The sequence below is a fragment of the Miniopterus natalensis genome, chromosome 17 (genome assembly GCF_054644295.1).
Source record: "Miniopterus natalensis isolate mMinNat1 chromosome 17, mMinNat1.hap1, whole genome shotgun sequence".
Taxonomy (NCBI): Eukaryota; Metazoa; Chordata; class Mammalia; order Chiroptera; family Miniopteridae; genus Miniopterus; species Miniopterus natalensis.
The window spans coordinates 42,726,408-42,753,995 of NC_142097.1; the positions used below are offsets into that span (position 1 = coordinate 42,726,408).

The 27,588-nt window shown below is 50.9% G+C and overlaps 1 protein-coding gene and 1 long non-coding RNA gene across 4 annotated transcripts; both read left to right on the plus strand.

Annotated features, from left to right (window-relative positions):
• The first annotated feature begins 805 nt into the window (after positions 1-805).
• UNK (unk zinc finger) lies at positions 806-26,843 on the plus strand. The gene is made up of 16 exons (XM_016212445.2): positions 806-1,023; positions 14,825-15,034; positions 15,381-15,557; positions 15,715-15,845; positions 16,347-16,482; positions 16,878-16,995; positions 17,946-18,030; positions 18,898-19,040; positions 19,427-19,627; positions 20,209-20,274; positions 20,745-20,919; positions 21,794-21,895; positions 22,047-22,235; positions 23,295-23,476; positions 24,012-24,269; positions 25,031-26,843. Exons 1-16 carry the CDS (start codon positions 806-808, stop codon positions 25,184-25,186), a joined length of 2,547 nt encoding a protein of 848 aa, XP_016067931.2. The 3' UTR covers positions 25,187-26,843.
• LOC107536627 (uncharacterized) lies at positions 1,656-10,032 on the plus strand. 3 transcript variants are annotated; one of them, XR_015715890.1, is made up of 3 exons: positions 1,666-2,283; positions 2,377-4,807; positions 6,168-10,032. It is a non-coding gene; the product is annotated as an uncharacterized LOC107536627 (long non-coding RNA). The 3 variants fall into 3 exon arrangements; XR_001603167.2 differs by having other exon boundaries at positions 1,671-2,529; positions 4,551-4,807; XR_015715889.1 differs by having other exon boundaries at positions 1,656-4,807.
• Positions 26,844-27,588: the final 745 nt, after the last annotated feature.

Here is a 27,588-nt window from a genome sequence, read left to right on the forward strand (position 1 = left end):
ACATTCAGAGCAGGAAACTGAAGTGGGTTATAAATTGCAGCTCCTACTCAAACCCAGGCCCTTCCTCTGGACACTGTGTAATGCTTCTCAACACCCCTGCAACTTGCCAGTGTACCTGAGACTATTCTAGACGGAGATTAAATTCGTCCTTGGTCCCTAATGTACTGGAAACAAGTCGGTCAGGCCAGGTGTTGAGTTGAAAAGAGAACCAAATCGCGGAGTTTCGGGGTTGCTGAAGGTTTGTGGAGCACCCCAGCAGAGACGCGGGAACAGGGGATGGTGTCGCGCAGCTCTTCGTTAGCAAAGCTTTCTCCAGCAGACTTCCAGCAGGCAGACTTCCCTCCGTGCCGCGTCCCTCGTCCCGCCGCAGGAACACTGCTCGCGCACGCCAGGTGCCTGCCGCACGAGCAGAGGACACTAGACTCTTAAACGCGGCTGGGGCCGGCATCTGAACCGAGCCCAGAGTACACCCAACTCCGGAGGCGAGGTCATTATTACACTGTTGGCAGTAAAGTTACACTTGGAACTGTTTCACAGAAGTCGTTAAGGCTCCCCAGCTCTGGGCCCCATCTACTCCAGGGGCTCCAGTTTCAAGGAAAAGTACCCCTACGAAACTGGAACCGCGCTGAGAAGGAGAAACGCGGCCGAACTGCAATTCCCGAAAGCAGTCGCGGGCCCTCAGCATCCGGGACACCGTCTGCAAGGATCTCTGGGTATTGTGGTCCGATCCTTTGGCAGCAACCCTCAGCCGACGGTAAAATTCCATCCGAACCGAGGACCACAACTCCCAGCAGCCCTTGCTGCCATGCGGGGGGTCTTCACGTTCTCGTGGCGCGGCGCAGGCGCACTGGGCCCTCGGCGCGGACCGCGCAGACTGAATAATAAAAGGGGAGCGGCGAAGAGGCAGGAAGACAGGACCATGTCGAAGGGCCCCGGGCCCGGCGGCTCCGCAGCTTCCTCCGCGCCCCCGGCCGCTACCGCTCAGGTGCTGCAGGCACAGCCCGAGAAACCGCAGCACTACACGTACGTAGAGCCCCCCCCCGCCGCGCGCGCACGCCTGACGTCAGCGGCCAGCGTGAGTCACGCGCGCAGGGAGAGCGCGAGGCGGCCTCTCCCTCCCCCCCGTCCTCCTCCTCCGGCCCGGCTTAGACCGGTTCCAACCTGCTGGGGCCGGTCCCAACTGCCTCCAACTGCCACCAACCTCTGGTCGGGCTGTGGGGCGGGAAAGTCGGTCTCCGGCGGCGAGCGGAGAAGGCGGGCGCTCGGGGTGCGGAGCGCACACATCTTAGGCCAGGCCTTCGAGGCCTACCTGTTCCTCAGGTCGTCACCCGCAGCACCAGGCACTTGCGGGGTTCATAAAGTGCAAGACACCACCAGGATGAGCTCCTGAGGGGCCAGCCCCGGAACCACCTATGAGTGACCCTTAGCGTGAAGTCCAGGCCCTTTTGCGCCCCTAAGGCCCGTATATTTGCCCCTTACACAGCTGACCTAAGCCGGAGTCAGGGACCCTGAGCATGCTGGGGTCCGAGGGTGTCCTCAGGCACAACCCAAATGTGGCATCAGAGGGAGCGCCCCAAATGCTGACACGACAAGAGTCCAGTTGAGATGGAAAACCTCTTCTGGGAGTCTGCTCGTGTCTGAAGTGTAGGTGTCTGTCTGTCTGTCCCGGCGTTCGAAGGCACGCGAAGCAACTACCTAGCGCTAGGTTGAAAAGAGGCGGGCCCTCCGATTAAGCAAAATGTTGGTTTCCATTTTCCCCGATGAGCTCCCGAGCGGCGCCCGTCCCCGTGGGCTCCTGAGCCACGGGCGCGTTTAGGAGGATCGCCGGGTATATATATTCCTCAGGCTCGCTGGCGACTCAGAACCTCGGGGCTCGAACGGCCCGTGAGAGCCGCCTGGTGAACCGAGAGCAGGGAGCGTCTGTTGGGAGCAGAAAGAACTAAACGGAGGAGCGGTTGTCACAGAAGGAACCCCCACCGGGAAACGGTTCCTGGCCGGGGGGGGGGACCATCAGCTTCAGGAAGTGTATTGGTTTCCTTGTGCGATCCTCTGCTGTTGGTTGAAGTCATTTGAAGTTTTTTCTTGACTACAGGCAGATTCCCGTTAACTGTGTAACTTTTCCCGACGGGGCCTGGCTTGGCTCGCTGGCCCTTTCCTACTGGAGTTGTCCTGCGGGCCCTCCATTGTTGTGCTGAGATGGGCCCACCTTAGAGAATTACTGATTAGTTGGATGTTGCGGTCCATCAACAGTACGGTCTTGATGTGGAAATCTACAGACTTCCCGTAATTAGAGCTTTATAATCTCTAGTTGCTCGGATCACGTTTTTTTCGGGGAAATGCCTATAACGTTTTGAGTAATGTGAGCCTTGGTTTCAGCGCCCTGTCTCTGCGTTGTCACTGAGTGTACTGAGCATCATGGAATTGACAGGCGAAACGAGTCAACCGCTGTGCCTAGATGAGTGTTAATATCTGAGTCTTTGGGCTCTTGACGCTCATTCGTTGAAAATCTGCCTTTCCATCCCTCGCGGGGTAAGTGCAGAGTGATCACGCCTGGCTGTTGAGGTGGCTTGTAAATCGACAGTAGTAGGTGGAACTCAGTTTGATTGTATGTGTTTCCATCTCTTTATTTTCTGTTACCTGTTCGTGTGTGTGTATGTGTGTGTATGTTTATATCTCCAAAAATCAGAGGTGGAAATCAGCTGTCTTCCTTGCTAGGTTTGTGGGCATTCAGAAGCTGTGATGATGGGGAAAACGTCATTCCCTTGTCTTCGCAGGTTTGAGGAGCAGGGAGCATGAAGCACAGATGATGACACCAGTACTACTCTTGGCTCTGATTTTTTTTTTTTTTTTTTTTTTAAGATGAGCCTATTTGTTGCTTTTGGGGGTTAGGGTTAGGATACAGGAACATTTTTATTTTTATTTCAACATTTGCTATAAAATTTTGAGCTGCCCAGCAATTTTTCATTCTCCCTTGCAGCATGAATTTCTAGAATTTGTTCCAATCTGAATATGGTCTTAGCTATTGTATGGATCCCATCACTGAATACAGATAGATATAGGCCTCTTTGTTTAAACATTTCTTTTTTTACCTGTCAAAATCTTTGTTATACATCAATTACATTAATTTTGTGTTTTTTATACCTATATTATTTAAGATTATGTGACATGCAATGCTCTTTGCAATAATACAGAAGAAATTTGCATTAAAATTGAGTCCCACTCATCATAATGGCAGGTAGTCTTGGCAAACACAATTGAATCCACCAAAAGCAAAAGTTGTCTTCCTGTGGGCAATGTTTCCCTTCCCGTATGCCTTCTTCCCACAACTGAAGTCCTGGAGGTTGAGCCTTGCTTTTTCTAAACCAAGGATTATTCATAACATAGCTTGAAGGATAATTATTGTGTTAGTATTTTCTTTTAATCTCTTGAATAATCTTGATTTAAGGGAAACTTTGAAATAATCCTCTCAGTAGGCACTTGTGCTAGACCTGAGGAATCTGACCCCTTTAGAAAATGGTTATATCAGGATTTCCTCTGTTGAACAGCTCCAAATATGTGGTTAGCACCCTAAAGTGATAATGTGCATGTATTAGTACTCCTCCAATACACGAACCACATTGCTTGATAATTTGTCTTTTTATTTCACAAAGACTAATTTTCATCCAGGTTTATTCAGAACAAGGTCATCTTATATATTAGAAGAGTTTTATAAAAACAAATTTAAGAATGGGAAATTTTTGAGCAATTACATTCCGAAATATATCTATAAATTTAGCTAACTTTGGGCTTTTTGCTGTATGACAATTATATCCTTATTTGAGAGCCTCAAAGACGTTAAATCATTTTTGGATTCTTTCACCTGCAGTTGATTTTTTATTTCTCAAACTTCTTAATGCCGTGTGTTAAAGGAAAATGAAATTCTAGTTCCGTGACGGTTTCTTGGAGTTTTCTGGCCACTGTGTGATTTCTTGGAGGTAGACAGGATAAATACTTTATAGCTTCATTTAACCAAGTGTCATTGTAATTTAGGAGACTGTTTCCTGGGTACCTTTAAACAAGGATCATGTAGCAGTATTTCATAGATAACTATTTTGAGGCAAACTTGTTAGTTTATACATTATATAAAAGTGATGAACTTCACTTGATTGCATCTGATTGTGTTTTTAGAAAATCCAGGAAATGAACATGTATTTAAATCATTATTGCAAATTCCAATAAAATTGTAAATATATTACTAGACTACAACTTGTTGTACAGTTGGAGTCACTGGAAGTGTTGCTTAGCAACCTCAGCAAGAATGAGTTAAATTACCAATAAATATTTCTGGATCTTGTTTACCTATTTATCAAGTAGAACTAATTTCTTGCAGAACCAAAATTAAGATCTCATTGTGGCCTTCAGTCAAACCCACAAAATCCCTGTTCGTAAGTGTTAATTGCCCATGCTGAGGGTAGACTCAAGCTTAGCACCTAGTTGATATTTGCTATAATCTAAATTAATGATTAAAGTGAAGATTTGCTTAATGGTTAAGTTTTTTTGTTTTAATCCAGCTATGTTAGATACTAAAGAAGGCTTCCCCACAATCCATATGCATCTGCTTTGACTGGTGGTTTCTATCAACCTACAAAGACTGTGACTTATTGGTGAGGGCAGCTGGACAACTCTGAGAGCATCTTAGAGAAATCCATCTTGGGCACACTCTATAAAGGAACTCCTTCTCTGGAAATAACACCCCAGATAAGTGCACAAAAGCAAGACACCCTCGTGGACCTACTTCCTCCCGCTTTCAACACCCTGATGCCTGAAGGTGAGGTCTCCTTCCTGTGCGTCTTAGAAGCCATGAGCTCACTTGGGTAATGAGATCCCTGCAACAGCCATAGCACCACACATCTGCAGGTTTTCCTGCCATACCTTTGTTGAAAAATTACTATTCTCATTAGGAGAATCTCTAGGTCAGAAGAATGATAAAAGTAAGGTTGTATGTATAGCTACATTATTTTAACTAGTGGACTGGTTTAGAAATTATTTTACCAAATGGGGCAGTATTTGCTTAATGATTAAGTTTTTGGTTTGTTGTTGCTTTTAATCAGCTATTCTTGATACTAAATGAAATTTCCCCACATATGCATTTCCTGTATTTTGAAATTGTAACTATGGACAGCTATGGTTGATCCTAGTAGATTGTCTTCCCTTCTTTTAACATCTTGGATGAATTTAGGGGACACTAATGTGTTTTGTGAAGGTGGATGTTGAATGTTTGAGTTCAGTATCCTTCTGGACAATGTAGCTTTCTTGTTTTCTTACGATATAGATACTCTATAGATTTGCTCAACCAACCATCTTAAATACCTGCTTGGGCAACAGAGATATATGTAGAGAAACTTTGGGTAAAATCAGTGCTTATGATAATAGTTATGGGGGAATATTTATGGGGTGATGGAAATGTTCTGAAATTGGTGATGGCTACACAACATGGTAACTATACTAAAAAAACACAAAGTAATGTATACTTTAAATTGATGAATTTTTATGTTGTGTAAGTGACATCTCATTTTTAAGAAAGGGTTTTTAAAAAAAAAAGTCCATGCATATGAGTCCCTACTAGTAGAGAGGCCTTAGAGCACATGGTCCCTTGGGGCTTGGCAGCATCATTCAGTATGGGAAAACCTGCAGTTTGTGGAAAGCTCCTTGGCACCCTTTTCCCAGCCTTTGCAATGGCTTAGTCCCTGTGCATCCATTCTAGTGAGAGTGCCCGTGTTGTAAGTCTGTGGAGATGCTTTTGAGATAAGAAGTGAGTACCCAGCAGATCTGAGCTTCCTGGTTGTTGGTAGTTGTACTTTATACATTGTCTCTGAATTGCCAGCTGTTAACGAGGAGCAAGCATGTTTTCCCCAATGCCTTCGTAAAATGAATTGCGTTTATTTCCTGGGGGGGGGGGGGGGCAGAAGAGAAGGGTGCTGTTCTGTTAAAATGTAATAGATTCTATTCTTCAGGCATCGTGATGATTGGTTTAATGTTCACCTGGGCATTTCTTTATGGTCAGGCCATGTGTTTTAGGCATCTAAAATGTATCAGTGGCTATAATATTTTAGTTCAAATAATCACAACAACTCTTTTATTATTTCTCTATAAAATCCTTCAACTTTCACCCCTTTTTTCTTTGCCAGTGTGTAGAATTTGACAGCAGTATCAAGAGCTGAGGAGGAGGAGAAGATGGAAAGGAGTCTAGCAACTTAAAAATCTCGTAGCATTCTCTGTGAGGCGACCATTTTCCTGTTGGTGGCTCAATTTTTTAGGAGATAAAGAAGATACTAAGGCCTGTGGCAGTATCATCATGTCAGATCTCAGCTTATTGAAATGTTTGCTCCCTTCCCTTACTCTATATCACAGTTTGCCTTTTGTATTCTTAAGTTGACTCATTTGTTTCCTATTAGTACTTGAAACACCATATGGCTGCCATAAGCCCTTAACAGAATGACTTCTGATAAGGGGGGGAAGGCCCATGTTCCCACCTTCCTATGAAATTTTGCCCTATTCACAAAACTACCCCCAAGGTTTTAAATAGTATCTAAGCTTTTACTAATTTCGGTAAGAACGTTGCTATATCTTTTTGAAGTCATTTTTACTGCTAAGTGGTGCTAGGCATTTATTAGCCTGCCACTTTAGGATTTGTCTAAATTAAACCTCTCTAAACATAGCATAAATTAGAAACCTGTACTTGTATTTTCTTATTTAAAAACCCCCCAAAACTTAAATTTTACTATTGAACTGAGAATGCTTTATAATGAGTGTGTCAAGTTAATATTAAATATTCAGTAGAGTATGTTAAAGTTAACATTTGTGTTTTTATTTTTAGTGACTTTTATTTTATGGTATTATAATTATGGCCTGTCAAAAACCCCCCAATATATTCTGAACAGCTTCCACGGTCATTAATGCTTATTTGCTGCTACTCTTGTTTTTCCTTTAGCTCAGTTAAGAAAAATATAGTTAATAGCATGATGTTTAAGAGTATACTGACTCCAGACCTGGCTGTTGTGGCTGAGTTGGTTGAGCGTTGTCCCATGCACGAGAGGTCACCAGTTCGATTCCGAGTCAGGGCACATGCCCAGGTTGCGGGCTTGATCCCTAGTAGGGGGGGTGTAGGAGGCACCCGATAGTTGTTTCTCTCTTCTCGTTGATGTTTCTCTCTCCCTTCCTCTATCTCTAAAGTCGATAAAAATATATTTTTTAAAAAGAGTTTTGACTCCAAGGCCAGACTGTCTGGGTTTGAAGCCCAGCTCTGCCCCTTAGCTGTGGAACCTTGGGCAAGTGACTTCCCTCTTTGTGTGTCATTTTCTGGAGGATACCAATAGTACTTGTCGCATGAGGTTGCTGTGAGGATTAAGTGAGTTAATATATGTAAAGTACTTAAAACAGTGCCTGGCACTTAGCACCTTGTCAATACCGTTCTTGCCAATATTCAAACAAGGCCCAGGTTACTGCTTTACTTGCACTACTACTTCCTTCAGGAGCCATAACCAAATGCCTTCTTTGGCCACATCCACACTAGAGTAGATTCTTCAGTTTATAGGACACACGTGGGTTAGGGCTGTCCTCAGAGCACACTCTTCTCTTATGCATCCATTTTTTCTTCAGTCACCATTTTTTGTATAGCCTCCATCAGACTGCCTGTAATCTTACATAAGGATCCACTCTCCCAGCGCCAACAACTTTGTTGTACAGAAAACTGTGTACAAAGTAACACATTGATTTAAACATAATACTAAAATGATCATCAAATTGGAGGTTTTTCAGGCCATCTGTGTAGGCAAAAACTTTGAATCAAGTCAGAGTGTTACCTAATTTAGGAAACAGTAGACCAGGGTTTTCAGTACTCACATATTCTCCAAAGCCCATGGCATGAGTGATGAACTCTCTCTCCTAAGTTTTACCAGTTACAGCATCCTTAGGGCAAGGGAACAGTTACAGAAAGAAGGAACCAGGGACACACAGGCCTAGTTATACATCAGCATTGTAGTTTTTATGACTCTCGTTAGTTCTTGGTGCATGGACAGCTCCGTGGAGAGTGGGAAAAATCATTTGCCAGTGAGTGGCTCCCCAACCCTAAATAAAGCATTTGCTTACCTAAGTGCCCGTAGCACTTGTGTGAGTTCCTGCGTATGTGTCTGTCTCTGTGTTAGGATAATGCCATTCTTATTTAGGAGGTTCATAACTGGCCTTAACCACAGCTGCCCTTTGGCTAAAAGCCAGTTATGGGATGGAAGCCTGCCTTAAAGGTTCAGGCACACCCAGAAGGTCACTAGCCACTTACTTTCTAGAGAGAATGTTCAACCAGGGTCACTTCAGGAGATGTGGAAGCCAAATCTATCGCTGTATGTATGGCACTTTATCAGAATTGTCCGAATATTTGCCAAGCACCGATTTTAGCTTTGTTTGGCCTCATTTTTTAAGTCATTTTTTGGCAACTTCCACTGGTGTGGTTATTGTTACAAAATTGTATGGTTTCTGGGTCATGTTTGATGTCAAAACAGAATGTGTATGTCCCTGTAAAAACTGAATTTACAACTGGTAGTAATTTACCTAAAGCTCTTCAAAAGAGAGAAAAGATTTTCAACAAATTTTAAGATATATGTATATATATCACATACACACACTTGTATGAGTAATTTAGTATTCTTAATCTACTATTTATCTGCTCTTATAATACTCTTCTTGAAGTTATATTTTATTCTCAAACTTAAAAATGAAGGATTTTTTTTTTTTTTTTTTAATATATCTTTATTGATTTCAGAGAGAGAAAGGGAGAGGGAGAGAGAAAGAGATAAAAACATCAATGATGAGAAAGTTGTCATTGATCGGCTGACCCCTGCATGCTCCCGACTGGGGATCGAGCCTGCAATCCGGGTATGTGTGCTCACCTGGAATTGAACTGAGATCTCCTGGATCCTAGGTCGACACTCAGCTGCTGAGCCACGCCCAGCTGAGCAAAAATGAAGAATCTTTGATAAGCCATGAAGTATGAACTCTATGACTAAATTTCTCTCTAGGAGTATGTATGGGGGAAAAAAGTAGCCAGTAGGGTTAATGTGAATATGGAAAATAGTAGATTACAGATAAGTGTCATTTGAGCTGTTGTATACCACCATATACATTTACAAAGCTTAGGAAAGTGTAGGGTGTTTAAAGCCCATGGTTATTCATTGTATTATGCATCAGCAGGGGCTCTGCAGAAAGTTTTTGACTCTCGTATTAATAAACCATTAGGATCAATGCTGAACTTCACTCTTGTGGACTTAACCATCGTCAGTCAGTCAGTTCCTTGAGTTTTGGCCAGAAGTAGAAGCTGAATGTTCCGACATGCCCTACTATACAACAGTTTGATGGCTTAGCAGTGGTCAAGTTTTCTGGTAATTTTTTGAGTTCAGGGCTGAGACTGAAATTTTTCTGAATGAGAAGAATCATTTTCAACTACTGTTATTGAACAGTGAATGGCTTTGGAAATCAGCTTTTGCTGCAGACTTCATAATGTTTCTTAGTGAATTCACCCTAAAATCACAAGGCAAATCATCACTTATATGCAAACCTTGTATTGCAGTAAAGTCATCTTGACAACTAATGTTGTTTGACTCGTAAGTTGTCAGGCTGCCTAATACACTGTGCTATCAAAAGTTAAAGCAAAGGTGAGATCTCCATTTGCACAGAGATTTACCATGGATGTGATTGCCAAACACAGACTGCAGTCCTAGCATTTATTATGCATCTTGATATGAATGCAAAGGAAATTCCTGTATCTCAGAATCCATTTACCTGTGCATCTAAGCAGTTTACACCCACTGTTCAAAGATGAAATATGTAAAATCTTATTACAGAATTAGCTTTAACAGATGAACATGTGTAATTTTGATGAAAGGGACCTCAACCTGGCAAATGTTATCCCTCCTAAGTCCATTCTTATTAGTCAACCTGTATTACAAAAAATTGTAGCCAATTATTTTATTTTGAATTTCATCAATAAAAAGTTTGTGGAAATTTGTTTCCTCTCGTTATGTAAGTACCTACATAATATCCTCAGTTTGGTGTCTTGACCCTCTAAGTCTAAAATACTATCTGGTCCTTTACAGAAAACGTTTGCTGACCCTGCTCTCGTTTGTTTTGTTGGGTAGGGGAGCCAGCCAGTGCCAGCAGTCAGTGAGGCCTTGCGAAGCACCATTCTAGAGGTTGTGGGGAACTGGATTCAGATGAAAGCCTCAGTGGCCTGATCCCCGTTGCCTCTAAACTTGCATAGTGTTTCTGTCAGGCGTCTCTGATACCCTTCTGCTTGTTCAGTTTGTTCAAACCCTCCTCACGCTGCTCGCCGGAAGACAGTGAGACATTCAGACTGACGCATCTGTTCAGTCAGACACTTGGAATGGGATTTAAAGTTTAGCTGGGAATTGAGCTGGGAGCAGTTGAGCTCTTGATTTAACAGTGATATAATTTACTGATCTATTGTTGATCCCTCCTGTGTCATCGCTGTTGGTTTAGTGGGGCAAGTGATTACATTTAGATTTCAAGTACCCTGATTTTTGCTGTTAATTTCCAAAATTAAAGATAATCCAATAATGTTGAAAGATTATTTGATTTTTTTAAAAACTGGATGCCCGTATTTGATTTTAAAAGTTTTTAGAGAAAAGTATTAATAGTTTTGTAAAGCATTTTAGCAGTGTGATACATTATGATACCATCCGTGTAAAAATACTGGGAGAAAATTTACCAAAAGGCTGACATTATTAGTGGTGGGACAAAGGTTGATTTTGCCCTTTAGTGGGCATATTACTTTCATAGTAATCTTTTACATTTATAAGTAAACCACTATTAGGATAATTAATGTGATATCCTGAAAAGGAGGGAAGGATGGTTTTGATTTAAAGTCAGCCCCCATGGGGCAAGCATGAGGCTCTGCTCCTCAGCCAAGGTGAAGCTCTGACCAGTCACAGTGTCCTCCAGGCTTTGTGGAGCCCCTCTACTGGTCAAAGGCCTGACTTTCTCTGACAGATCTTACTCAGGCCTCAGTGGTTTCTTGACTCCTCGTGGCCACAGCAGGTCACAGGCCTCTCAATGTGAAGCCATAGTCTAGGTTCATTGGCTTTTACCCTTGAGCGTGTGAGTGTATTCCTGGGAGATGGGAGTGTGAAGAGGTTAGTCCTATGGCCCTGTGTCCTGTGTCCTTTTCAAGTCTGGAGAGGGAGGGGGTGGTTGGTCAGTCTCCCCTCCTTGGTTAGACCCTAGGACTTGGTGGGTTTCCTGAGAGTGGGTTGAATTAAACATTGAGTCTCAGCCTGTTTAATTTCTTCAATCTTGTGCTGTCAAACCTTTAAAATGGAAAGATGGATTGGAACTTATTACCAGACAGTTGTGCAATTGCACTGATAATTTATGTTTCATGTCAATCCATGAAAATACAGAAGAGTAATTTATAAGTGGTTTTCTCCTTGCCTTCCGGGCACTGCACTCCTATTAGCACAAGGTTGGAGGGGGAGAGGGAGTAGGGGAAATTCGAACCCAACATTTTGGTTCCTAGGAAGTGGATGGTAAGTTCCGTTAATCACTTAAGCAAAGGGTTAGAAATGTCCTTCACCTCATTAGAGTTGGTTGGAAGTGGGCTCTCTGCTGCCTAGATGCGGTCATTCGGCCCCTTTTTTCATGAGGGCTTTTCTGCAGGCCCGGCTGCCTTATCTGCTGAGACAGGTCTGCACTGCGATGCGTCTCACGGGGGAGCAGGGTTAGGCTTTCAGCTGTCAGTGCTCTACCCTGCTGGTGGCAGCATGAAACTGCTGGTGGTGCTTTGTGGACTTGGCCCTTTCTGAGACATTCGTATTTCTTGTTATAGTCATTCGGCAAACTTGGTCACTGTACTGGGTTCTTACATGATTGCTCTCAAGGACTTTACAATCTGGTAGTGGAGGAAAAGATACAGGCTTTTAACACGCAGTGCAGGGTAAGAGCAAAGAAGTGTCTAGAGCAAGTGCTACGGAAATTTAGGGATGATAACTTTTAGCTGGTGACAAGGGCAGGAGGGGAAGCAAGAGGTCCAGGAACGCTTTATAGAGATGGTGGCATCAGAAGATTCATACCATTGAATTCAGCATTGAAGGATTTCTACAGGAAAGGAAGGGAATGCGAGCAAAGGCAGGGAGGGAAGTTAAAGCTCTGTTTGCAGGGACTCCAGTTTTACTGGCTGGAATGGAGAGGAATCCAGCGAAATGGGGCTGGAAAAATATACAGAGCCAGACGTGTAGGGCCTGGACTGCCAGGCCGAGTAGTTGGTGCTTAACAGTGGCTACTGGGAGAAGGTGAAGACTTTTAATACAGTGAGAATTAAATTGGGCTCTAGGAAGAATAGTGAGCACTGTGCAGGGTAAGCTAGACAGGGGAGAGCCTGGAGCAAAACAGTTTACTAAAAGGAACCAGGTCCCTAGCCCATGGCAGTGGGAGTGGAAGTGAAGAGGCTTAAAATGATGTAATTTGTTGCTTCTGTGTCTGTCCTCTGGCACCCCTGCCAGCTGGGCCCCTGTGGAGCCCTGGCATCCACATAGGGCACTGTGGACATTGCTGCCCCAAAGAAGCAGGCTCTCCAGGACCTCTCTTTCTCCAGCAGGACAGACTGAGCTGAAAGTCAGGATGACCATGTCCTGAGTTCTTCCCTGACTGCCTCCCTGGGTGTTCACTGAGGCACCGACACCAAGCAGACAGGCACCACTCTTAGGGCAGCCAGACTTAGCAAATGAAAGTACAGGATGCCGGTTAGATTGGAATTTCAGATAAACAATGGATAATCTTATAGCATGTCTACAACATCTTTGGTTTATCTGAAATTTCGTTTACCTGATATCCGGTATGGGATCTGACAGTCCTAACCTCATTCTCTGTTCCTGGCCCTGGGCTCGCCTTCCTTCTCTTACTTCCTACCTGTTTCCTCCTGAGTTAGCCTCCTAGTGGGTCAAGAGTCAGGTTGGGTACGTACTGCCCCAAAGGGGTCAGCCTAGTTTGGGGAATGGATGTCACAAGTCAGTGCTAGGGTTTGGTACTTGTGTCCAGCATGAGGTGCAACCTTCTGTCTAAGCAGACAGAGAGGGAGACAGGAAGACCTTGTGTCCCAATGCCAAAGGGGACAGGAAAGCATCGGGCCCTAGGGAGCCTTCCAGGTTTCTACCCAGTGTCTCAGAATGTCCCTGGAGCCTGGCGACGATATCTCTGAAGCTTGGCTCCTCCTGCACCTCACTGCATCCACATTTCCCCTTTCTGGTTCCTCTCCTATCCACTCAACATCCCAACAGGGTACTTGGAGCTCGTGACCCAGACATACACAGTTTCTAAGTTCATACTGTTCTCTGTGCCTAAAACACCCACATTCTCCACCCACTAGCACCTCCCTTCCCTTTCCCCTTCCTCTGTCTCAGCCTGGGTCAAGGGTCCTGACTCTGGGTTCCCAAGGAACCCTGAGCAAACCCTTCCACACTTGAGTGATTCCACCTGCTATTGGTGTCTCTCCCATGAAAATGGGGCTTTCATTAATGTCCTCATTTCTCACTGCCATGCCTGCACCTAATAGGTGCTCAGTAAATATGTGCTAAGTGAACACCAGGCCTGTTTGGAAGCCTCACTTTACAACCCATTTGTGTTCCCCAGGGAGCACCCAGCTCCAGCACCCACACACCCACATGCTTCTCCACACTTCAAGACTGGGCGGGTTTTCCAGCACTTTTCATTAGCATTATAGAAGACCTATCTGGAAACTCTCAGCCCAGGACTTACCTGTCCCCACACCTTCCATATGCCCAGAGTAGTGAGGCAGGAGCCAAAGATGCGGGCTGGGCCCTCTGGCCTTTGTCCCATGTCCTCCAGCCCCAGGTACTGCTCCTTCCACACTCCCGTCTTCACATAGCCTTCTGCACCTTCTAGAAGCCTCCTCCTCGCTGGCATCAGATGCTCTCTATCGAGCCATTTGTTGCCTGCACTGTTAGGGCATGAGGGGATGAACAGAGACTGCGCCGCTGCCTGTTCCCTGTGGGGCAGGGGGCAAAGCTAAGAAACCCTCCACCTAGACACAGAGTGAAACAGACGTGTGGATGATGTGTTTTTTAACGGTATAAGTGAACCTGGGCCCTCCACTGGGTGGTGCATGGGAGAGGAGTTTGGGAGATGTCTTGGCCCTTACATGCAGAGCAAAGGAGAGAGACAAAGGTTCGGAGGAGGCCAAAAGGACAGACAGAGTCCCAGGTCCCCAGGTTAGTCAGTGCTAGCAAACGTCTCTGAGAGGAGGTAGGTACACAGGACAGTAATATCTGAGTTAGTAGTCAGGGGGGTGCCTTGTGACTTGGGCTTTCAGCTCTGGAGCAGCAGCCTCCCTGACCGTCAACCTGGGGCCCCAGCACTGGCCCTGGGATAGACAGATGAGGCCTCCAGGAACTGGCAGGCAGACCTGGGCAGCAGAGAACCTGCAGGAAGTCTGAAGGAGGCTCCTCATGCTCTTGTTTGCATCCCTTTGCTGGAAAACCTCAGGGAGGGCTCCAAGGACAGGCCACTGATTAAGCCCTCCACTGGTCACCGAGGCAGCCAGCTGGCTGCTGAGGGCCCTGGTGGTCCATGGTTCCAGCCCTTCAGACTGACTTAGGACCTGGGCATTGGGAGGGATCCACAGGCTGAGGTCCAGCCTTTGTTCTGGGCCTCTCCTGGTGTCCCCATGAAACCATCACCCCAGAGCAGGACCAGCTTCTTGCTAGGAAACAAGGGGCTTCACTCTCCGCTCCTGGCCTACCCTACATGGGGGCTCTCCCTGCAGGTACCTGAAGGAATTCCGCACGGAGCAGTGCCCGCTCTTTGTGCAACACAAATGCACTCAGCATCGGCCCTACACTTGCTTCCACTGGCACTTCGTGAACCAGCGGCGCCGCCGGTCCATCCGCCGTCGGGACGGCACGTTCAACTACAGCCCCGACGTCTACTGCACCAAGTACGACGAGGCTACAGGCCTCTGCCCGGAGGGCGACGAGTGAGTGCCCCCAGCCTGCCTCAGAGGAGCCCCACATCTCCTGGGTCAGATGCCCTAGGCCAGCAGAGTCTGAGCAGCCAGCCTGAGGCTGCTTTGGGGGCCACTGGTGCAGCCTTGCCCGCCTTCCTCAGACCCCGCCAGTCTCTGGGGGAGGCCCCTTCTCTTTTTCCCACTTGCGGGGACCCCTACACAGGCCTTCCCTCTGCTAAGCCTAAAGGCTATATCTGAACCCAAGTGGCTCCCACCATCAGTGCTCTGTCTGGTCATAGGGAAAGGGCGGGGGCTGGGAGCCCAGGCTACAGGGACACAGTGAGTGACACCCCCTACTCCCATTTCCATGTTTCAGGTGCCCATTCCTGCACAGGACCACAGGGGACACTGAACGCAGGTACCACCTGCGTTACTACAAAACTGGAATCTGCATCCATGAAACAGACTCAAAAGGCAACTGCACCAAAAACGGCCTGCACTGCGCTTTTGCCCACGGGCCCCATGACCTCCGCTCACCTGTCTACGACATCAGGTGGGCTGGATGCCACGCTGGGCTGATGGCTGTGGGCCGGGGTGGGGGCCTGGCTGCTGACATGGTGAGTACTACACATGGAGTGCAGGGCTGGCACTCTGGTTCCTTCCTCCTCATGCCCCTTCCCCGCTCTTTCTGTCTTCTCCTCTCCTCCCAGGGAGCTCCAGGCCATGGAGGCCTTGCAGAACGGCCAGACTACAGTGGAAGGCAGCATAGAGGGTCAGTCCGCTGGGGCCGCAAGCCACGCCATGATAGAAAAGATCCTTAGTGAAGAGCCACGATGGCAAGGTAAAGATGGCCGCACAGATGGCCAGCCCCTCTCACCAGACGTCTGTCCTTACCCCGCTCCTGCCTAGAGCTGTCCTAAGGACTTGGCTCACCACCACCTCATCCCACCTTACATCCAGCCAGGCACAGCCCTGTCATTCGGGGCCACTTCTAGGGGAGTTCCCCAGACATACCTTGCCTGCTATCATCATCCCAGGTGCACCCCAAATTTCTCAGGGGGCTTTCACTCATATGTACTTGTGCATTTATGTAAGTGCATGTACATGTGCTCTCGAGCCTCCCATGGGCACCCTTTTTACCCTGTGAGCTATGAGTATCCCCAGTGAAGGACAGCATCTACCCTACTCTGTCCTAGGTTATCTCAGTCTTGACTTTGGCCCGAGAAAAAGTGGCCCTGCTCATACATCTCACAGGAGCCTCAGCTCCTAGACCCCTTTCAGTGGCTTCTCCTTCCCCTTCCCCCCACCCCACCTGCCTGACCCCTGCCTCTGGCCCGTGCAGAGACTGCCTACGTGCTGGGGAACTATAAGACGGAGCCGTGCAAGAAGCCCCCGCGGCTGTGCCGCCAGGGTTATGCCTGTCCCTACTACCACAACAGCAAGGACCGGCGGCGGAGCCCCCGGAAACACAAATACAGGTCTTTTGCCCAAATAGGGCCACCATGGGAGAAAGAGGTAGCAGGGATGGGTCACAGCAGTGGCTGCTTTCACTGCTCCTGGAGGCAGGGAGGCCCAGGGACAAGGGAATGGCAGGAAAGGAGGAAATAGGGTCTGACGCTCTCTGGGGCCCCTCAGCTCTGATCCAGATGGGCATCTGCTAGGGCTGAGCCATGGTGTAGGAAGTAGTGGTGGTTATGGCCCAGCTGTCCTTGGGCTGCGTGATGCTCAGTGGGAGGACCTGGCTGGCGGAGCAGAGCTGGGCCTGAGCAGCAGAGCCCACTGCTGGTCTGTGGGGCAGGGATCTAGCTGGCATCCCTCACATCCTGACCTGTCTCTCTGGCATCCATGTGACCCCACCCTCTCATTGGACCAGGTCATCTCCATGTCCAAACGTGAAACACGGGGATGAGTGGGGAGATCCTGGCAAGTGCGAGAATGGAGACGCCTGCCAGTACTGCCACACCCGCACGGAGCAGCAGTTCCACCCGGAGGTGGGCCTGGGACTGGGCCTGGCCTTTCAGGGGGTGGGTGGCCTTACACAGCCTCTTTGGGAAGCAAGGCAGAGCCCACCCTGACTCCATCCTGGAAGAGGGATTTGGAGCCACAGGCCCCCAGACAGGCAGGACCTAAAGGAGCCCTGCCCCTTAAATTGGTAACTTCCCTTGTTCTGAGCCCATGCTCACCAAGCAGCCCCCTGCTCCCATTCTGTTTCCCCCAGGCCTGCTGACAGAGAGGGCACAGATTGGCCTAGCACCCTGGCCGTTCTGGGTTTTGCATCATGAGTTGTGTTTACAATCCAGTGACATCTGGATAAAAAAATAAGAAACAGTTGTCCTGTTCCAGACCAGAGCCTAGCAGACCAGCAGCCTCCCTGAAACAGTTTCCCCGCTTGCTGGCTCCATGGTGTGGCCTTGAGCCATATCAGTGTGCTGAGATCTTGTGTAGGGTACATGGAGGCACAAGCTGTCCCGTCGCCTGGTTCCATGGAGCCCGGGACACCCTGAGATAGACACCTGGACAGACTACCTTATGTGGGCTACGGACAGTAGGGTGGAAAGTTAGACCCAGCGTAGGTCCCAACCTAGATCCCAACCCAGGATGCCCTATGATTTTGGCTCTTTTAATGCCCAGAGGCACATTCAGAGGCCACAGCCCTGGCCAAGACCCTGAGTGGAGAGTGGCATAGACAAGATCCTTTGAGGGCTGGATCAGGGCTGGTTGGACTTCTGAGCCCAGAAGGGAGGGCGTCCTCGGTATGGGGGTGGCAGTGTCTGCTTCAGGAGTTTGAGTAGGAAGTCGGTAGGGAGAAACCTGGGGAAGTGGTGTGGAATGGGGAGGAGAAAAGACATTAGTAACCTAACATGCCATGCTGAAGGCAGCCTGCCTGCCTGTCCCTCTCTGCCCCAGCCTGACCCTCCTCTGCTCCGCCCTGTCCCTCCAGATCTATAAATCCACCAAGTGCAATGACATGCAGCAGTCGGGCAGCTGTCCCCGAGGACCTTTCTGCGCCTTCGCCCACATAGAACGTAAGCTGCCCCCCTTGTCCTGAGGCAGCATGCTTGCCACCCTTCCCTCCCGCCACCTCTGCTCAGGCTCAGGCAGGGGAGGCGCCCGCCCAGAGCCCGCTAGGCAGATCCCAGCAACCACCCCTGCCACATGCATGGCAGGCATCACTAACTGAACGTGGCGCTCTGCCCTGCTGAGCCCTGCTGAGAGCAGAACTGTTCACTCAAAATATGTCATTTTAGATATTCTAGTAACCACAGTAAAATAAAGCAAGAGGAACAGGTTTAATTAATTTGAACAATATATTTGTATTTAACCCATTACAAAATAATATCATTTCAAAAGTAATCCATATAGAAAATCACCAAGATATGTTACTATTTTTTTTCAAACTGTCATTGAAAGCTGGGGTGTGAGTCACAGCCACTGTGCTGGCTGTCCTTCACCCTTTCCCAAGCTAAGACCTTCTCTCTGGGGTTAGAGTGACAAATACATTGAGGGCCCTGTGAAGGGGAAGCGTATTCTTGGCACAGAGATGGTCCCCGGCCTTGAGCACTGGGACCACCAATGGAGGCAGCACAGAGAAGTGACTCATGGCTCAGGCTTCAGAGTCATACAGATCGGGATTCAAGTCCCAGCTCTTCAGTTCCTAGCTCTGTCGCCTTGGTAGACTTACCTTGCCTCTCTGTGCCTCAGTTTCCTCATCTATACAATGGGAACCATGCCTTACTTATGTCTTCCAGTCATTGGGAAGATTCATAGTGAATACAATTTGTACATGATGTTAACAGAAATAGATGGAAGCTTCCCTTTATGTACAGGGGATGAGAGACCAGGTGCATGTCTGGCTTGGGAGCCTGTTGACACCCTGCTACTGTCTCTTGCAGAGCCGTCCCTCAGTGATGATCTGCAGCCTTCCTCAGCGGTGTCCAGCCCCACTCAGCCGGGTCCCGTCTTGTACATGCCATCTGCTGCCGGAGACTCGGTGCCCGTGAGCCCCTCCAGTCCACATGCCCCTGACCTCAGCACCGTACGTGTCTGTCCAGGGGCGGGTGGGCACCACACCTACCAGGAGCCGGCACCTGCCTCTCATTCCCCTCACCCTCTCCGCCTGTGTTTGGGGAGGAGGACATGGGTTCTTTTCTCTGTCAGAAGTGGGTTGTGGGTGGGCTTAGTGTCCCCAGAGCCTGCGATAGCCTGGGTAGCACTGGTAGAGGGGACAAAGCCTTCTGTTACCCTCAGCCCCCAGCCCCACACACGATTTCCTCATGAGGTTCTGGGGGGTTGCTGCCCACTGGCAGGTGGAATGGATGCAAGGCCCTCGCTGAAGAAGCTCCTTCTGAGGCGGGACTGGAGGGTGGGCCGTGCCCCAGCCTGCATTTTGCCCACCAGCCCACTCCCCTCCCTTCTCTGCAGCTCCTCTGTAGAAATAGCAGCCTAGGCAGCCCGTCCAACCTCTGTGGCTCCCCCCCGGGCTCCTTGAGGAAGCCCCCGAACCTGGAAGGCATTGTCTTCCCTGGGGAGTCTGGCCTCGCCCCTGGCAGCTATAAGAAGGCTCCCGGCTTTGAGAGGGAAGACCAGGTGGGAGCCGAGTTCCTGAAAAATTTCAAATGCCAGGTAAGGGATGAGACGGGCAGCCCAGTGAGATTGGCCTTGTCCATGGAGGGCTGCCCTATTGTGGGCAGCGTGACCAGGCGCTAGGAAGCCCCTGTCCTCAGCATCTCCAAGACTGAGCAGAGTGCGTAAGGCCAGCCCATTTTATAGATGAGGACAGTAATGCTGGAGAGGCTGAGCACCTCACCCGGTGTCACAGAGCTATTGATGGAGGAGCAGGGTGCCTGCCTTGGCCTTCCTACCCCACACCACGTCTTTTCCCTGCCCTATGCTGCCTTGATGTGGCAGGGCCGTGGGAGCGGGACACAGGCTATTGCTGACTGGGTTTACCTGAGGCTTGGAGTCACCAGGAAGACAGGAGCAGCCCCCTTGGTTCCTAGGCTAGGGAAAGGAGTAGAGATATGGAGGGAGAGCAGGGTGCATGCGTGTGAAGGGGGAGTGCAGGTGTCTGCCCCCAGCCTGGCCCGTGGTACCTGCAGCCCCAATGAGCCATGGCAGGTGGATGATGCTTGGGAGGACTCCTGGACTCAGAAGCCCTCCCTAGCACCACATTCATCTCCTGCTCTCTGATCTTTCTCTCTTAGGCCAAGTTAAAACCCCACTCACTAGAGCCCAGGAGTCAAGAGCAGCCTCTGCTTCAGCCCAAACAGGTACCGAACTCTCAGCCCCCTTCTGGCACCTACTGTGACCAGGCCAGGCCCACAGAGAGTGGGAGGCATGCTTTCCCTACAAGCTGAGGGCAGGACTAAGATGGGCACAAGCCCTAATCCAAAGAGGGTGGGTCAGGCCCTGGAGCCCCTCACCTCCTAGACTCACTCAATAGTCCGTCAAAAAATATTTACTGAGCGTCTACACTGTACCAGGCACTGGACTCACTTCTCCCTTCCCCTAGACGAGATTGTAGAGGTGAGGGGGACCTGCAGCCTCCAAACCACACCCCTCCAACACCAGTCTTTCAACTAGGTTGGAGTGGGTGGGGCCCTATCTAGGCAGCATGGGGGCAACCAGACCAGGGCTGGGATGCCTCATTTCCTTCTGTCCCACCCAGCCCTGATCTCCAGCCCCTGCCGTGGCCTCCTGGGCCGGCATCCCATTGCCTCTCCTCACTCTCTCGTTGCAGGACATGCTGGGCATCCTCCCCGTGGGCAGCCCCCTGACCTCAAGCATCTCTTCTAGTATCACCTCTAGCCTGGCAGCTACTCCCCCCAGCCCCGCGGGCACCAGCAGCATCCCTGGCATGAATGCAAATGCTCTGCCCTTCTACCCCACCAGCGACACGGTCGAGTCAGTCATAGGTAATTCAGCCGTTTCTTTTACCAAGTCTATGCCTGGATCTGAACTCAGAGACACTGAGTCTCTGGAGTGAGACTTGACCCAGCGTACTGGTGACTTTAGACATCTGACTTGGGGGTCAGGGGGTAGGCATTCTGGGCCTCTGAGCTAAAGAGGAAACAAGCCCAAGGTGTAGGGCCAGTACTAGCCCTTAGAGCAAAGTAGAGATACCTCTTCCCCTGGGTGAGTGCAGTTTCATTCTACGACATGCATCCTCAGCGCCCACTCATTCCTCAACTAGGTTTCCTTGTGCGGTGAATAATCTACACAGTTGTCCCCAGAGTTCCTGATCATCAGAAGCTAACATTCTTCCCTTTCAGCAGTCATTGAGGGGTGCCACTTTGTGCTGGTTCTAGTGTAGAGACTGGGGTTACAGACATGAAGACGTCAGGGAGGGACACTGTTCCCACCCTCCTGGTCCAGTTCAGCAGAGAGTAGTGCACATTTGTCGAGCACCTACTATGCGTTAGCCCCTGAAGGCCCAGAGACGAGCCTGTCCTCAGCTCAGAGATGAGACATACGGACCATACATCAGGAGATAAGACCCCGTCAGAGGCAGGAACCCTGGACTGGGACCCGATTCCCCCAGGGTGTCAAGGAAGGCTTCAGAAAGGAGAGCCAAGGAGCTGGACTGTGCTAGGCAGACAGTGTCAGGCTGGTGTGACAGAAGAGCGGCCCAGTCCCAGGCAGAGGCTTGAGAGAGGACTGGTGCAGTGCGTCTTGGGCATGAAGATGAGGTGGGGGCAGGAGATGAGGCGTAAAGGGCAGGTGGGTTCAAGAGGCGAGGCCTGGAACTTTGGGAGGCTGAGGGGCTCAGACCTGATTGCTCTGTTCTAGAGTCTGCCCTGGATGACCTGGACCTCAATGAGTTTGGGGTGGCCGCCTTAGAGAAGACTTTTGATAGCAGCACAGTGCCCCACCCAGGCAGCATCACAATAGGTACTGGGCTTTGGGTGGCTTGGGTTGTGTGGGCAGGCTCCTAGGGGTTTGCCGGGCTCAGCACGGGCAGATGGAACAGTCCCCTGCTTGTGTGGCCCCACATGGCTTCCCTGTCCTCACTTGGGCCCGCCCTCCTGGGCCTCTCTTGCAGGCGGCAGTTTGCTGCAAAGCTCTGCACCCGTGAACATCCCTGGCTCCTTGGGAAGCTCTGCCTCTTTCCACTCAGCATCCCCATCCCCTCCTGTCAGCCTCTCTTCACATTTCCTGCAACAGCCCCAGGGCCACTTGAGCCAGTCAGAAAACACATTTTTGGGAACCTCAGCATCACATGGATCTTTGGGTAAGAAAGGGTGTGGCTCACCAAGACCTGGGATAGGAACCTGAACTTTGGAAAGTGCCTTTGGCTTCTTTGTCCACGGCCAGAGGCAGAGCAGAGCAGAGGCTAGAGCAGGGGCCCTGGGGTTAGAGGTGAGTCAGGTCCCTGTCCCATGATTCCCTTAGCTTTGTGATCCTGGACAAGTGACTTAGCTGCTCTGTCTTAGTTCCTCCTGCTGTAAAATGGGTATAGTGGCAGCACCCACCTCATAAGGTGGTTGTGAGGCTTGAATGAAGTGCTAGGCACTGGGCCAGTGCACAGTGAGAAGTGGTGGCTCAGAGCCTCCAGGGCCTGGGTCTGCTCTTCGTGTCAGTGTGGCGGTTCTGTCTTAAATCCCCTCCGGATTTGGTTCCGGAGCATTCTGGCTGGATTCATGGGAAAGGAAGCAAGAAAGAAATCACTAGAAAAATGTGGTGGCAGAATGAGCCAGAGGTGGATATGGGTCCTGTTCTGGAAGATAGGACTGCCCTGAGGGCCACAGAGCAGGGGCCACACAGTTCCAGCGAACGTCTGGGGAAGGGGTGAGTGGGTGGGGTGCATGAGCGTGCCGCATAGCAGACTGGAAAGAAGAGGCAGTGGGAGTTAGCCTGACTGTGTGCTGGCTCCACCACTTACTGTCATAAAACGAGGTGGACCCAGGGCTCCTCCTGCTCCAGCTCTGCCATCATCTGAAGCCCTGGCCTGTCCTTTCTCCTGAATCTCCTCCTGGCCCTCACACCAGGCTGCATGAAGGCTCCCTCTGTCTCGCTCCCTCTGTCTAGCCTACAGCCACCATCACAAATGAGCACCCTCACAGACTGCTCTCCCTACAGCACTCCCCAGGCCCCTGAGTCACCCCATTTTGCAGATGAGGATGTTGAGACACGCAGTTTAAGTGGCAGGTGGCACTGCAGTAGGTCTGACCCAACTCCAGCCCGACACTGCTCGAGCCTGGCACAACAGCCCCTGGGCACCCCTGGCAGGGCCGGGCCAGGCCAGGTAGGACCCTCCAGAGTGCTGACATTCCTCCCCTTCCTGGGGCAGGTCTGAACGGGATGAACAGTAGCATCTGGGAGCACTTTGCTTCTGGGAGCTTCTCCCCAGGCACGTCCCCTGCCTTCCTGTCAGGGCCGGGGGCTGCCGAGCTGGCCCGGCTTCGGCAAGAGTTGGATGAAGCTAACAGCACCATCAAGCAGTGGGAAGAGTCCTGGAAGCAGGCCAAGCAGGTACTGCGCCCCTCTGCCTCCCCTCCCCAGGGCCTCGTGGCATCCAGCTCATGCCCCTCACACACAGGGACAAGGGGCGGGGGGAGGCCAGGGGTCCTGGAGAACAGAGCAGAAGCTCAGTTTTGTTCTCTTTCCCTGTCAGGACCCTGGGGTGGCTGGTGTTTAAAACCTGGAACTCTGTGAGCTGTTCACATGTCTAGTCCCAGAGCAGGAGAGTCCCTGATCTCCTAAGAAGCCTTGACTCTCCAGGGCTCACATCCAGGGTTCTAGGTTCTGAGATGGGCCCTCTGTCCAGGGGCAGCCATGCCGGGGCCCAGCCCCCCTCCCTGCCCACGGAGGGTCTCTTGCAGGTCCTGAAACCTCTCTTCTCTGCAGGCAGCATCAGCTTCCTCCCTGCCCCCTCCCCAGACAGCTGACCCAGCTCCCCAGCAGGCCCCGCAGCCACCCTGGCTCATACAGGCTCCCAGAGACACACTCGCAGGGGGCAGGGGGGCAGCGGGCCATCGTGACAAGGTGCTGCGTGTTCGGCCCACAGGCTTGTGATGCCTGGAAGAAGGAGGCAGAGGAGGCCGGTGAGCGAGCCAGCGCGGCGGGCGCCGAGTGTGAGCTGGCCCGGGAGCAGCGGGACGCACTGGAGGTGCAGGTGAAGAAGCTGCAGGAGGAGCTGGAGCGGCAGCACTCAGGCCCCGACCCGCAGGCCTTGCCTGCCTTCTCCGACCTGGAGGCTCTCTCACTGTCCACTCTCTACTCCCTCCAAAAGCAGCTGCGGGCCCGCCTGGAGCAAGTGGACAAGGTCAGCCAGGAGGTTAGGGGAACCCTGGGGGGGGTATAAGTGGCCACAGCCAGTGTTTGGACTCTGGTGAGCCCACACTGCTCCAGGGATGGCCATCCTCCTTCTGAGAGCCTCTGCCCAGCAGCTGGGCCAGCACAAGATGCTGGCTGCCAGAGGGGAGCTAGGAAGAGAGAGTCTCTCACTGGGGAGGTGAGAAAGCAGGAGGTGGGTCCATGCCCACCCCAGCACTTTTGAGGGCAGGCGTGACCTAATTCGCATCCTGACAGCTCATTCTCTGAGCTTTGCATGAACCAGCAGACGTTCCAGAATGGTTAGGTCCCCAGGGCTACTCTGTCTGCATTCCTAGGTGACCAGCTGGGCCCAAGGAAGCCTCGTACGGTGGAAAGAGAATTCTTAAGACAGCAAAGTCTCAGGTGGCCACTGCCCTCTTCAGGCCCCGTTGTTCTCATTTGGGGACCTGGGGTCACTACAAGATCAGTGTGGGAGATAGCCCTCCGGATGGGGCTGCAGAGCAGCCTGGCCCTCCCCTCCCCCAGGCTCTGACTCCTCACACTCAGCCCACAGCCAAAGCCGGAAGCAGAAATGTGGAGCCTTGAGGTGATCAGCCTGACCCTGACCCTGCTCTCCCTGTCAGCTGGGGCCTGTGAGCATGACTCGAGCGCTGCGCCTCAGTTTTCTCCTCCCAAGGGGCTGAAGCGAGAGTTAAGAAACCTTTCCGACCCCAGGCCAGGCCAGTGACCACGATATCGCTTCCCCCACAGGCCGTGTTCCACATGCAGTCGGTGAAATGCCTTAAGTGTCAGGAGCAGAACCGAGCGGTGCTGCCGTGCCAACACGCTGTGCTGTGCGAGCTCTGTGCCGAGGGCAGCGAGTGCCCCGTCTGCCAGCCTGGCCGGGCCCACACCCTCCAGTCGTGACCCTGCAGGCCCGGCCCTGGCCTGGCTCAGATCTTCCCACCTAGGACTTTTTAAAGTATATATATGTATGTATGTATGTATGTATGTATGTATATGATTATGTATACATTTCTGTGTGTGCAGGTGTGCGTGGGCAGCCAGTGTGTGACAGTGTCTGTGTGTATATCTGTGTATAGATATAGACACACACTTTAAAGAGACTTACCAAGCACTTTTTAAAAGAAGAAACTATTTTGCAGTCCTCCCCGAGCCCGCTCCCTACCTTTCCCACTTTCCCTTCTTCTCCCACCGGCCTTTTGGCAGGGAATCTGTTTCTGTCTCTTTTTTATATAGGAACTAACTATTTTTAACTTCTTGGGGCCTAAACAGGGAAGGGTGGGAAGCTAGAAGGGGCCACCGGGAGGGGACAAGCCTTCAGGGCAGGCCCTGTTCACCCACCTCCCCAGGCCAGGGCCGGGCCAGGGTTTGGAGGCCCAGGTAGACCTGGTTCCCAGCTGTGAGGCCTGAGGGGGGTGCTGGGGCTCCAAGTCAGCCTAGCTCATAGGTTTACCAAATGTGTATTTAGTTCGGGGCTGGCAGGCCCAAGTAGCCCCACTCCCAACCCCGGGCCCTTGAAGCCCCTCGAGGGTCAAGGCCCAGGAGTTCTACCCCTCAGGTTCCTGAGGCAGGGGGCTGCCTCAGTCCTCTCCCCTGGGTTCCCAGAGCAGCCTCCCTGGCCCCAGGGCCACCTACCAGGCTGGCACTGCCCTCTCCGTTCCCCCTCCTTCTGGCACGGCCCCCCCCTTCCCCGTGCTCTCCGCCCCCTCCCTCTGGCAGCTAGCAGGGCAATTGGTAGGGAGGAGCTGCGGACTGTGAGGACCAGGGGGGCTCAGGCCCTGCCCTCCTCACCAGGAGGGGCTCCGTATGCATTCCTTGGTGCTCTCTGAGTGCAGCTGACGTCTTGCCCCGTTTGGAGCGGACGCCTGTGTGCATGTGTGTGCGTGCCTGTCCGATGTATAGTGTGTCTTAGCTTCCATTTTAAAAATTGTTCTGTACAGAGAGATGCAGTGGGGTGGGAGGGCGGAGTGGGCGGAGGGAAGCCACCCCACTACCAGTGCTGGGTGTCTGGGGTGGGAGCCAGAGGGCTGCCGAGGGACTGGCCCCAGCCCCCCCTTGTGCTCAGCACAAAAGGGCTTTCAAAATTAAGTGAAAACTTTTTTTTACAAAAATCAACAAAGCTCCGAAACTATTAAAAATAAAATACAAACTTGCAGTAGTAGCTTGTTTGCATGGGGTGAAGGGAGTGGGGCCCCAGATGAGAGTCTCTGAAGGACGAGGCAGGCCAGCTCAGCTGTTTCAGCCCAGGCTCCGGCCCCACCTGGGCTGGGAGCTCTGCCTCTACCGAGGACACAGCTTGTGCACCCACCCCTGAGCTGTGGCTAGGCTGCTGCAGAGGCCTAAGGGCTCCCTGGGCTCATGTTCTCTGAGCCAGGTCTACTGTGGTTGATGTGGTGGGGACCGTGAGCCTTGGACACAGACCTCCCGGCCCCACAACTCCTCTTTAGGACTCAATGGACAGCTGCCACTGGTTATTTTTTGTTTTCCAAAAGATGGCAGGGCCCCTAGTGGTTTCTCAGAGGAACAAACAGTGCCTTCTCAGAAAAACATTAAAAGTGGGGCCCAGAGGAGGTGTCCTGCCTCACCCCACCCTGCCCCCTGAGGGCTGAGTGTCCCAGCCTCTGAGCCACCGCCTCCCTCCTGCTGCTCGCAGCTGGCCTGTTGGGTGTGAGAAAACAAAGCTAATGGGCTCCTCTCTGTGTGGGTCTCAGGTTCAAAGCTGAAAGGGGTCATGGAGATATCTCATACCTCCCACACATGTGCAGGCTCAGAGAGGTTAAGTGACTTGACTAGGGTCACACAGCTAGAATGACAACTGGGCATCAGGCTCTGACTCTCAGTACACAGAGCACTGCCCTCCAGGCAGGGCTGAGATCTCACTCCTCTAAGCCCTGTTGTTTAGAGCAGCCACCCAGCCTCAGCCTGCACCCCTGGGAGGCTCCCCACTCATGGTGCTCCCCCTGGAGTTCAGGCCCCTGTGCTGGACAGTGACCACAGAAACGGGTGTGTCCGTGGCGTTTTGTTCAAAGCCCTTTGTCCACATACCAGTAACACCAATTACCCCAGCACCTGCTTCTGCATCAGTTGCCCCCACACCTACCTCATTGCTCTGTAACGTGGGGGAGTCATGGGTGGGCCAGACCCAGGGTGGGGGCAGGTCAAGGTGTCTTGCAGGCTGGGCAGGGGTTTGCATGACCTGACTGGTCTGGGCCCCACTGCAGGCCGACAGTTTATTCTCTAAGAGAACAATGGATTGTGATTTTTTTTTATTTTTGCTAAGAACATTTCTAAGTGGCAGGTACTGG